Below are 12594 nucleotides of genomic sequence, written 5' to 3'. Positions count from 1 at the left end.
CAGGAGAACTTTTCCTGAAATGTAGGACAAAAGGTAAATAAATCCTTAGTCCAACTTGCTCTCCTGCACCTCAGCAATCTTCTCCCTTTCAGTTACTTGTGAATGAGTATGTCTCATGAGCTAGAAGTTCTGTTTGAACAAAACATCAATAGTTTTGTTAAAATTAGCAATTCAACTAGCAATAGTTTTATTAAAATTATCAAATCCTTCTAGAAGGCTCTGCTTTTGAATACCTTGTTTACTCCAAAAATCCTAGTTCAACTCCAATAATGAGTTCAAATTTTAACCATTTGTCCAGATGGCATTTTTGAGCCCTTTAGATCCAATCATTTGGATCAAGAAATGCTGAGCAATAAGGAAACATTTACTATTTAAAGCAGTAAAGGGATGAAAAGGATCAGTAGGTACAAAAGGAAGCTGGATAATGAGATACCAATATGTTTTCCCAAAGAGTTTTTGATTCCTGAAATCCAAATGACCTTAAAACACCTTCTGAAGAATGATGAAATGTGGGCACTAACTTCACAGTTGGGTCTGATCTTTTTTAATAGGTTTCTCTGGGTTTAAGAGAAAGACTAAGCAATTTGGGAAGCAAATAGGGATTTTTGACAGTGCTTCATCACCCCTCAGTGATGTAGTGAGATCATGCTTTCATAAACTCTGAGGGAATTCATACCAAAGCATTCAAGTGTTTCTCAGAGTATACAGAGGGTTTTGATGTTTTCCAGTACTTAAGATAAATTACTCATACAAATCAAAAAGAGATCATTCCTCTTTCAAGAAGATGAGGGAAAGATGTCATACAAGAATAAAACCTTTTGCCACTGCCATCCTCAGGTAAAGCTCCAGCATCAGCAATTTCTAGGGCAAATCAAACCACTGCCTCTCAATTAATTTTCTAACTATAATGAGCATCAACTTCATATGTTATCAAAAGGCCCCATAAGACCCAGTGACTTCATTGCTTTCCCACCACTAGTAAGGCTTTTGGGGACTAAAAGGGGCTGCCTTCCCTGATGCTCAGAAGCCACATTTCTTTGATAATGATGTGCTGTGTGTCCAATAGCAAGGTACTGGAGGGTTTCCTTAAATAGGGATAGTTGCTTGGCAGTAATCACATTAATGAAAGGAGAGGAGTGGTTTCCTTGAGTCATTTCACTTATCATCCAGTTATGGTGCTGATTCAGAGGTGTTTTTCTCTCTTCCCATGGTGGTTTGTCCTTTTCTGAGATGTGTTGTAGCAACTGTCGTCACTCTGGTAAGAACACAGCTCCACAGCTTATTTAGAATACTGCAGAAGCATAGAAAATTGCTGGTGAGAAGTCAAATGAGTTGTCTTCTGTTTGTGAATGGGCTAAGAAGCAAAAGCTTTTACAGAGTCTTTAAGATCCTGTGGCATGTGTGATCCTTACACTCAGCAGTGAGGAATATCACCAGACTGGAGAAGAACCTCAAAGCAGTAAATCTTCATCCTCCCTCTGAACCTCCAGTTGCTGCTATCTCCTGGGCAGAAGCTGTCCTCAGGCACTGTACACTCACCATATGCCCACCCATCCAAAGGGCTCAGATTCTCACCTTCCCAAACTCAAACCCTGTCTGTCAACCTTCCACCTTTATGTGTGTCTGGAAGCACAAGCCGTGCCAGGTGTGCTTTTGCCTCACCCAGGAGCTGCCTTCCACAAGTCCAAATTCTGTTTGCAGGGAAACTATGAGCTGCGGTCTTGCCCTGAAAAGAGCCTTCTGACAGCAATTTCACCATTCCCTGTGTCTGCATGCTCCTCCCTAACTCATATCCAAAGAAAAGACTTGGTGACAAAGTGTATAATTGAAAGTCCTTGGCTCATCACATCACAGCTTCTTGTGGCCCGCTGCTGCAGTGACCAGTGCTTCTGCAAAGCAGTGGCAAGGATAGGACCTAAGACCTCCAGACCTTGCAAGGGAACTTACAGCACAGGAATTTGAGTTTGGCTTTTCCCTTTCTGCTTGTCTTCTTTAGAGCAATTTGTAACTTCTGTCATTTTTCTATCTCACATCTCCATGTTCTAAAAGAATCAGGAAATTCAACAGTTCACATTATGGAAAGAACTAATTATTTTAGCCTTTTCTCTTTGTTTTAAAATGTTTTTCTAATGTTCAAAGGCCAGTATTTTTTACCATCTGGCAGAATTTAAACAGTCTTTTTCATCAGCCAGGACAAGTCATAAAGAACATAAATATTTTGCAATTACTTGAAGGGCCCTTTGAATGTAATGCTGTAGGTATACATTGGGGAGGATTGCAGGGGATTTTTAGGAACAAAGTAACTTAAAACAGATGATCCAACAGAAGGGCTTTTTCCAATCTTGACATAGTCCTAACTGAATTCCCCACACATGCATAACTTAATCAGAATGAAACCCCACAGGAGTACTAAAGCACAGAATAGTACATAAACTCAGAACAGGATATGAAGTTTGAGATCTGATGATGATGGCTTCACTGATTTTTCTTTGCATAAATTGTAAGCATAAGTCCTCCAAAGGGATTGCCCATCCTCTTGGACGTTTTCTTCAGAGAGTATGATACCGCTTGATTTTGGGGACTGTCAATGTAAGCAATGTGAAAGTAGTAAGCTTCTTGCAGGCAAGTTGCTAATCCCAGTTGATGGACCTCTTCATTTTAACTCACAAACAATTTGCTTAAGAGGTTTATAAATGCAGGTATCATGACATCATGTCACAGGAATCAAGTGGCTGAGGCCACCTTGACTAGATTTTGACTGCTTGACTCAAGGGCCTCTCACATTTTCACACTGACATAGATGGCGATGGTAAAGGGAGGCTGCAAAAGGGTACGAAGTGGTGTGTATAGAGTGACCTTAAATTGGAGATGGGCAAATGCTCAGGGAGTGCATCAGATTTCTTTCTTATGATTATCCATCAGGAAATTATGCCCTGCTTTACATCAGAACTTCCTTCAAAACTAATTAATATGCTGTGCAGACACTTATGCTTTCTGGTAGTTCTTCACTTCTTGAATAACCCAAAGTTCCTGGTGAAGAAGAGTCCACAGGAAGAGACTCCTGATCGTGCAGCATATTCACTTACTGAAAAGGCCGCCATAAAATGGCATTAGAGACAATGAAGTCTGAACTGCTGCAGCTAAAACTGCAGCATTCTTTGTTTCCAGAGAAGCTGCTTTGTGAGTAGACCAAGCCATGTCTCTTTGTTCCAATAGCTGCTCATTAACAGTCCATAGGGAACTGGCAAAGCAGGGAGAGAACTAAGTCTTGAACAAGTTAAATATGCTCAACAGTGTGCAGTAGGGAGCAAGGGAACTTCAGAGCTAAGTGGCAATGAGAGAGTAACAAAGAAAGCCTCTTGCAGCTTATAAGTGATGTGGGCAGGAAGTTCAGAAGACTCAGAAGAGATGTGTGGATTCAGGGAGAGGCTCAATGCCACAGCAGCACACAATGAGGCTGCAATTGCACTGCAAAGTGAGTTTTTGTGCTGCATTTCTGTAGTCCAGGGATTTTTCAAGATGCATGGCCAAATGGCAGAGTGGCAGTCACGGGTCCAGACGTGTCCCTAACCATCAGCAGTCAGCCTGCATGTAGGTCTTAAAGACTATTACTAGTTATCATGGGGAGACCCAAGACATCATCATATTAAATGCAAATTTGACAGAAAAAATGTTTCCTAAACAGATGTAGATGGAAGATTTCTGAATGGATGTTCTCTTTGCTGAGAAAACACAGTAAAGGAAAAGAAAATAAAAAAAAATCTGAAAATGAAGTGTGGTTTCAGCAGTCCTTCTCAGCATGTGGAACCTGTCCTACAAGTCCTGGCAGTTGGATACGTGACTGTTTTTTCACAATATGATTCTGAGGAAGCTGATCCAGGAAGGAGGGCAAATCTTACAACTCCTTTCCTTTCTCTCTGCAGAATTGTGACTCCAGTCAGCAGCACACATGACTACATTTACCCTCAGTCTATAAGACCAGATGGCTGGCATTATCCTCCCAGCCCATGGCCCTGTCACAGGGACAACCTCTGCGTGGATACTAATCAGTATTAGCAAACCCACAGCCAGCTGAGGAAATGAGGGTGCCTGAACACAGCTCCCCAGCACAGGGCCTACAACCCTCAAGGCCTGCCAGCCAGGTCTGTGTAAATACTCATTAACTCAGACATCACCACTCAGCTATAAAGCTCTGTCTCTGGTTTTGCATGCTGAAACAGAACAATGCAAGCCAAAAACCCAGCAACTAACACTGGCAGGTGAGAGAGATGTCATCAAAAGATTTCAGAGCTCCTTTTTCAGGAAGCAAAGAACCCAGTATGTGAGGAGGGGGATACTTTGGCACAGCACAGGGATGTGACCTGCCTGGCATTACCCAGGAGGCTCAGAACAACCATCTCCTTAACTGTCCACAAGGGTTTATGCCTGTAAGCAGAAGAGCCTAAAGGGCTGTTGGGAGCAGAGCTGGGCATTCCCTCTTTCATGTTAAAAAGCATCCTTCACCCCAAGCCCTCTCTGTGGTGAAAGGACATTGTGGTACCTATAGCATCACCTTTCAGATGGGCTACAGCCAACAGAGAGATCGAGAATTTGCGCACAAAATCCTTGGCATCTTTATTTTTGTGGCTGGAATGAAACCCCAGTTCCAGTGCTTCATTATGTTGAGCAAAATTTCTACATCTTTTATTTTCATTCTTTGAATAATTTTTCCAGTTTACTGTCTTTAACTGTCACAGGAGTATGCTATAATAGGTGCTAAATAGTTTTGCTGTTGTTATAATTACTCATTTGTAGCTGATGAGTCTGAAGAAAAGAGCAATACAAATACTAAAGAGATGCATCTCATGATTGATTTTTGAGAGCAAATATAATTTTTGTTTTCAGGCCTATATGATGACACTTATCTACACAGGCTTGTGAGCCAGTCATCATGTAGTCATCATGTTCTGTGCACTGCAAGGATTCATCCTGTAGTTTTGTGTGGAAGGGACTGGGGCCTCCCAATGGGGTAATTTTTGGTTTGTTTAGTTTTAATGGGAACTATAGGAAGAAGAAGAGAAAAGAATCACTTAGGCTGGGAAGTAAAGAAAGCATTCAGATGTTGAGAATAGAAACTTCCAGTTCTGTCTCTACAGATTTCAAGCAGACTTCTTCCAAAAGGTCAGAAGTATCCCAAGATAAGCTACGCTACTTCTCACTCAGCTCCAAATTTTCAAAATGACTGTACTTACCAGAATAGATGGGGCTACCTATTGCAAGGCAGCCACACATATTCCTCATGTTGCTGATGGAGGCTTATTGAATGGCTGGGACTTTTGCTTACTGTCATACCACCAGCTATTTTTGTAAGAATTTCACCTCCCATTTTCTGTATTCCTGTGCTAGAGACCATCCAGGACATTCTGCTCCTGGGCTTGCTGACCAGCTCCTCTGGGTGCGCATTTGTAATGCTTTAGAGAGGGCTGATAAACACAGGCATATGTAAAGAGGAACAGCAACAAAAAATCCTGCTTGCCTATGAAGGGCTTATTTAAACTGACGTAAATCTCAAGAAAATTCTGCTCCCAGGAGCAGAAGTGTCAGAACCAGCCATTCAGGCTTTTGCTTTACAATCTAGACAGGTTATGGGGTAATGAATGAGTGCTCTAAATCCACCAAGAAAGCTCTTGCAGGAAAACTTAACCCTAAACTCCATTCCTATAAAGATACCCACTAAAAGCATATTGAAAACAAAATTAAAAATACATAACTAGTTTTTCTGTAAGATCTCTACTTGTGTTGGGAAGGCTGGACAAGGAAGGGGCAGTGAGGGATTCACTGATGTGTAGCAGTAGAATCAAGGAAGAAGGGCTTTGATCTTATAGCTTAGAGACAAGACAGACATTTTACCTTTCAAAGTACATAGTAAGCAGTGACTTTATTTCACTGCTGCAGGTAAAGGATTTTGTTTATCTTTTCCTAGTAATCCCACAGCTTTCTCCTGAGTTTCCTTCATAATTGTTAAAGTTTCTATTTTTTGTTTTAGTAATTTGATATTTGATTTCAATTTAGTAGTGTGACTAACATTTATTTGCTCAGTGTACTGCTTGGAACTTCATTCTCTGTTTCTACCAATTAAATTCCTTCCTGTTTGTTTTAATTTGCTAACATTTGCAGAAAGGACTCTACATATAATTAATAAGGATGGAACCAATAGAGAATTGGTGTTCCTAAGAGCCTAAGTAAGTCCCTTGTAAATCAGTTGCTGGTTCTCAGATTCCCTTGTTTTTTTCTTATGAAGTCATACAGTACTTTTTCCACACATCTCACTTGGGATCCGTGATGGGCTTGTTTGGGGATGAATGAACACTTGTGGCAAAAGCGGAATAGGACCCTTGCCCCATATGATGAAGAAAGCCAAGAGATGTGTAATTAATTAGCATGAGGATTCCAGAGGGAGAAATTAAAGTTTCACTGATACCCTACCATATCATGACAAATTATATTCTCTCCTTGAGTTTTCCATGAAGCAAATATGGAAAGCACCGAAAGAGTTTTTATGGAAGGTGACTTCCATTTTTGCTTTTCCCATCTTTTTCTGACACTGGGTTAATCTGGAAATCAGATTTACACAAATGTTGAATATTCACACCTTAATTGAAACACGCTTTAACCAGCTCATCTGGGAGTTGAGGAGGAAGGAAACTTCCCCCCAAAATAATCACATCTTTGGGAATCAAAAATAAGATACCCCAAAATCAGCAGATAGATGGAATAAAATTTGTGTTTCTCTGTGCTTCAGTTGTCTCTGAATAGAAATAGCAGCTCTGTTATAATAATTTCTCAAAATTCACAGTGGTTTTGAGAACATGGAAAAGCACTGAAGATGTCCATAAGAAAATTAATTATTTTTAATAGGTTTGGATGGTGCAAATTAAATAAAGAAAAAGAATGCTCACTCTCTGAATACTGCAAAGTTTTGTTTCCAGAACACTGATAAACCATTTTTATGCCTTTGCAGATCATACACTGTTATTTATGTTTGCAATAAAAATGATGCACATTTGCATGCTAACCAGGTCTGTCCTTTCAATTCCTGCTCAGCGCCTGTTCAGTGAACCAAACTACAGGTACTCCTATTTTCCCACACAGTTTGGACCAAACATGTGATAAACCTTCCACATCTCTATCTCTGATCCCATCCCTTTCAACAGCAAAGGGCTTCCAAAAATATTAAGGGCAAAGAGAGAATATTTGGCTATGGGCTCTGACCTGGAAGGGTGTGCTGATCCCTTGCTGTGAACATTACTCCAGATCTGAAGCAGTAAAAAACGAATAAACAAACCCCATTTGTGCCTACCTCAGCCAGAGCAGAAGAAAAGTGATTACAGTTCTTGTGCATCAAGTGGTATGCATTTCCTTTGTATTCCTTGCCCAGCTCTTCCATAATCTTATCCACGTCCTCTTCTGTGAAGTCCGTAGTGCCCAAGGCAATGGATTCTCTAGTTAAAATCAAAACATAGAACAGGAAGAACAGAAAGATACAGTGAAAAGTGCAATACATACCAAGGGAGAAAGAAATTATCAGCTATTGGCAAGAAGGACAGGCTTAAAATGTTATGGGCATGCATATCTGAGGCTATGAGAGACTCTGACTAACAGAATGGCACAGTAATATCCACAGCTTTTCCACAAAGCAAGTTATCACACAGACAACAGTCCTGAGATCTTCTTGCTCACCACCAAGGAAGTCTCAGCTCTGGGGGTCTGCTCCTACTCTGCCCATCATCCCAGAAGAGAAATTTCTATTACAAGAGAGATGATGTTTTTTCCACAATTGAGAGGGTCCCCTGGGTCAGGAAGGAGCAGACTGACAACTTTATGCAGAAACCTATTGCTTCTCCCAATATTCACTCAGTAGCACTTGCTGTAAAATGGCCCCCAACATAATCTGGTGGTCTGGTGGGGTCAAGCCCCCCTGCCATGGACATTTCCTTGACCCACAGTCCCACAGTCTGAGCATTTCAAACAACACAAGAATGCAGCCTCCTCTCAGACTCCTCTAACAGCCAGTCTGTCCCTTGTAACAGAGCAGCAAAAAACACACACAATAACTTCAGATACTCTGTGCAGTATCCACAGATAGGGGGTACTCATAAAAGGAGAAGTCTTATTTTTCCCCCTGTGCATTTGCTCTGTGTAGCAGGCAAAACTGGGAGAATAGAAGATGAATAAAATAGGAAAAGAGAACTGCACTCATTCATAAGTGTGCTTTTAACCCATGACAAACACAGTGCATCACTGTTCCCTCTTTGCTGTACGCACTCTTTTATCCACCTCCAAAATGCCTGCAGGGTTGCCTTTGAATCAGGATCATGGAAAGGATGGCAGTGAGGGCACTTATGAAGAGAGTGAAAGGAGCACCCAGAGGACAGGATTTCCCTGCTCCCCCTACACCAATGGCTACCAGGGGCAGAAGGGAAGATGTAGAAAAGGGCCCTTACTTGAATTTAAAGGTCTCGCCAAGTTCTACCGCACTGCCAGGTGTGATCTCGAAAATCCCACTGAAAGGGTAGGGATGCCCTCCATAGGCAAACTCTGACAAGAAAAGAAACAGACTGTGAGTAATTGAATGAACGCTATGTCAGGAAAAAGTCTATGGCAGCTGTCTGCATGGCTCAACATCAGCACCAGGGGCTGGGCTCTTGCCAAAATCTGTTTCAGCCAGACTCTGAAAGCTGTTTTTGCTGCCTGGTTACCTTTTGGACTGAGGATGCCCTCACAGCCTCCCTCCATGCTAGCACTACTCCTTTCCCACAGCACCAGGAAAACTCTTGAGTCTGTCTCTGTCCTCATCAGGGTGGCTTTCTCTCAGTGGAAAGCCCTGCATTGAAGACATCTGGCTAAACTGTGAGAGGCTTCCAGTGGTGCTACAGAGCTGGAAGAAGCCGTTTCTAGAGCAGGGAGAAAACAAATCTTCCAGAGGGATTTACAGGCGGGTGGGAGTGGGAAGTCTCTGCAGAAAGGATGATTGTACTCTGCTGCCTCAGCACACAGGTCGGGCCAGGTAGTCTATCCATGTCATACAGGCCACCTTGCAGGGCCTGTGAAACACAGCCTGTGATCCTCGTGGTGTCACACAGGCCATCTCACAGGGCCTGTGAAAGCCTCTGTGCTCAAGATAGAAATAGCACCAACAGGGGTTCTGGCTACTGCATGGCACTGCATGAAAATACCATGAGTGAGTTGCCAAGTCATTCCCATTTAATGCTGAAAAAGGAAACAAGGTCTGTGATGCTAGTTCATGCTTCCTCACACTACAGATGTTTTCCAGATCCCTTGACTTTTTAAATGGGTGGCTCTAATCTAAGCTTTTACCCCATCCAGACAATTTCAAAACATTTTCCTTTCTTTGTAACTCTACTGTTTAAAATCAACAGTTTCTAGTATCTAGAAATCCAGATTCCAAGATTTCTAGACTATATTCTAGACCACATTCATAAAGAATTAATGGAGAAAAGATTTTTCCTGATGGGGAATTAGCACAAACACATCTGCAGGCCTTAAGACAACCCCTGATCCACCTCTCTTCCCCCTCCCTGATTTCTCCCATCCTCTATCTCCCTCCTTCACTACAGAATGGCTCCTCCCGTCTGCCATCCTGCTGCACACCTGCACAAGCTATACAGGGTGCAGTTACAGGCTGAATAAGAAGGACTACATGGGTCATAATAGAACTGCACGAGTTGCTCCTAGGCTCCACAATGGACTCAGAAAAGAGAATTGGCTGGGGTTTTCAGTTTTATCCCTCAAAACATTCCTTGCCAAAAGCTGTAAGTTTGGGGTGCTTTTCCATATCAGACTGGCCATACAGTTGTCCCCGTGTTCTGCAGGCAGTAAAAGGGAAATACTTCATACCTCTGCCGTAGATCTCGATGCCAGAGTGGAAGACACCAATCCCCAAGGTGGAGGTGTATTCATTTATCCAGTACTACAGTAAGAGAAAAGCCACATTGGGAAGCATTAGTGGAAAAGAAACACATGATTTTAGTCTAGGGTATATCCCACCCACATCTCCCCAGCTCCTCTTAAGGAGAAGAGAGATTTTGAAATTATCTTGAGACAAACAAATTGAGGCTCTTACAGACAACAGAAGTGGGCACTGTGTTTATTCAGCTGGACTGGATTAGCTCTCGAAAAAATGCTCATCTAACCTTTTCCACCTAAGATACTAGCCTGTATTAAGATACAACTGGACCTGAACCTGCATAAACCCAGCTGCTACAGGATGTGTGATTATTTATCTATCTTCTCACCTAATACCTGACACTGAGTCACTTTTATCAATTCATTTGCCTTATTTAACCTTCAAAATCTTCAGTAAGTGAATCCCCAGTTATTTTCCACACACCTTATAACATCACCTCCCAGCACCCTTTATTATTGTTTTTGTTTTAGGCAAAGAGATCACAGAGTTGGAGGTCTGTTGCCCCAGTAGGTCAGAGACATTTTCAAGAGGAGCTGCTAAGTGACTCCTTTGTCTGGAGCCCAGAGTTCTCCGTTACATTTAGAGCAAAGAAGCACTGCAGTCCAGTGCATGCGTGGGATGCTCCTCTGCCAAGCGCTGTGCAGGGCCTGTTTCCACCACACCGTGAAGGACAGTGCAGACACCCAAACAAGTTCCAGCTAAGCTAATTCCAGAGCAAGAAGCTGTACAGCCATGCCAGGGCAATGCTGCATTGGAGATAATTAGCCCTGTTCAGCATCAGTGTTTATTAGGTCAGCTGCAGAGCTGCACTGCTACAGAAATGATGTTTTCAGGCACTGAGGAAACTGCCCATGCCTGGTATATTTGCAGTTCACTTACAGTTGCTGTGCAATGAAGATACATATTCTAGTAATTAAATTCTGATTTTAATCTACTACTGTGACGAAAATGAGTGCTGCTCACTTGTTCCTGTACAAGGACATGACAGGTTCATTAAACTAAAATTCTCTTCTGGATCTGGTAGCAGCTTCTTATGGAACCAGAATAAGCTGCACCTTCCCTGTGTCTGGTGTCACTGAGCTGCCCCTTCCATTCCCTTTAGCACACCTTAACCTAGGCTTACTCTTCCTATCAGCCATATCGAGCTTAGCAGTATACTCCATCCTGTGGTCAGGCTGAGCTTCTAATTCAGAATACGCCCTGACTGGGGCACTGAAGTGGAGTCTGATTTGCATCTAGGTTCAATTGATACAATACTGATATGACCTACTAGCAAGACCAAAGTGCAAGGCAGCTCTGAATCACGGCTGTACTGTCCTCATCTCACCCCTGTCTCCAGGGTGCTGTAGAATCTGCCTGAACTCACAGTGAACGCCTCACAGCACTTTGGCACAGCCCCCGGCTTGTCTTGGGAGGAAGCTATGCTAAAGTGAACATGTCAGTCACTTGCTGAGCTGGAAAAGAGAATCCAAGCCAGATTTGAAACCAGGTTTGTACACACATGCACAAACTGGCCTTGTTTTCCAAGGGGTTTACAATTCTGAGCGTAAGAACAGCAGCAACAGTCAGCAAATGCTCATCTCTGGAGTAAATTGGTTATTGCTTAGATTAAAAAGAAGAATCGGCAGCCTGTTCAGTCAGATGAAGAGCCAGGGAACTGAATACAGCAGTATCTTAAAGGGAGTTGTAATTCATGCTTGCATTGCACACTGCCTGGAAAATTGTGCCCTAAACCATACACAGGAGGCACTTGGAGCATTCTGTCTCATTTCCATCTTCAACAGAGAGCAGCTTAAATGATAAGGGAGGCAGGGAAGAAGGCTAACCAGGCTATAATCACTTCATAATGGCAGCAGATAGCCCAAAACTCAAAATTCAAACCCAGAGAGGAACCACTGTGTTTAGTTTGTAGTGTATCAATTAATAGCTTTTAATGAAGGTCTCTGATGAAGTAGAATTTCAAAATTTTCAGGTTTTATTCAGGTTTCCCCTGATCTTCTGTTGGTTTGGTTCAGAGGTCAGTAATAACCAGTGAGATAGTTTAGATTCTGAGGGATATTCTGAGTCAGTTCTTGCATTATTTCTTTAATTTATCCATCTCACAGAAGTAGAAGTCTTACCAGAACAGTGAACCATGCCCTAACTTTACAGAAAACAAAGAAACACAAAAGCTTCATTATATTGACATGCATCTTTAAGGTCCAAAATGGAGAATTGTGATACTGGCAGATTATGTCATCCTGGGGGTTTTCAGAGCAGGAGCTCCTAGGAACTCATGCCAGATACATGAGTGTCCAGATAGAAGTGGCCCGTCCATGTAACACCAACCTTCCACCATCAACTATTACTGTACTATAACATTGAAGTTTCTGTCACTAACTCTGTCTTCCCTACTTCAGACCTACTTCATTGCTGTCCATGGTGTGTCACCAAAATCTTTCCTGCATCAGTGTGCTCAGCAGTTTAACTAAACAGCTCCCCAGGTGCTGGAGACAAGACCTCTTCCATGAGTATCACAGATATTCTGAGCACTTGGTGCTTTCTCTGAGCAGCCAACCCACTAAGCAGTATTCCATTTATCACCACAATACTGACCAGATATTGTACTCCACCAGATCCACCCACTA

At 42.3% G+C, this 12594-nt stretch overlaps 1 protein-coding gene across 1 annotated transcript in view; it reads right to left on the bottom strand.

Moving 5' to 3' along the window:
• Nucleotides 1-12594, bottom strand: part of LOC128936221 (deubiquitinase DESI2-like) — a 49317-nt gene that overhangs the window by 10131 nt on the left and 26592 nt on the right. Inside the window, exons 2-4 of the mRNA XM_054274977.1 lie at nt 9898-9970; nt 8484-8577; nt 7340-7481 (exon numbers count right to left, since the gene is read on the bottom strand). Coding sequence (XP_054130952.1) covers nt 7340-7481; nt 8484-8577; nt 9898-9970 — 309 coding nt within the window. The remainder of the gene's footprint in view (nt 1-7339; nt 7482-8483; nt 8578-9897; nt 9971-12594) is intronic.

This window comes from Melozone crissalis, unplaced genomic scaffold, assembly GCF_028551555.1.
Source record: "Melozone crissalis strain CALT ecotype California unplaced genomic scaffold, PUWL_Pcris_2 ptg000018l_1, whole genome shotgun sequence".
NCBI classification, from domain to species: Eukaryota; Metazoa; Chordata; class Aves; order Passeriformes; family Passerellidae; genus Melozone; species Melozone crissalis.
Note: the sequence above shows the minus strand (reverse complement) of the source record. Positions and strands in the feature narration are given on the sequence as shown.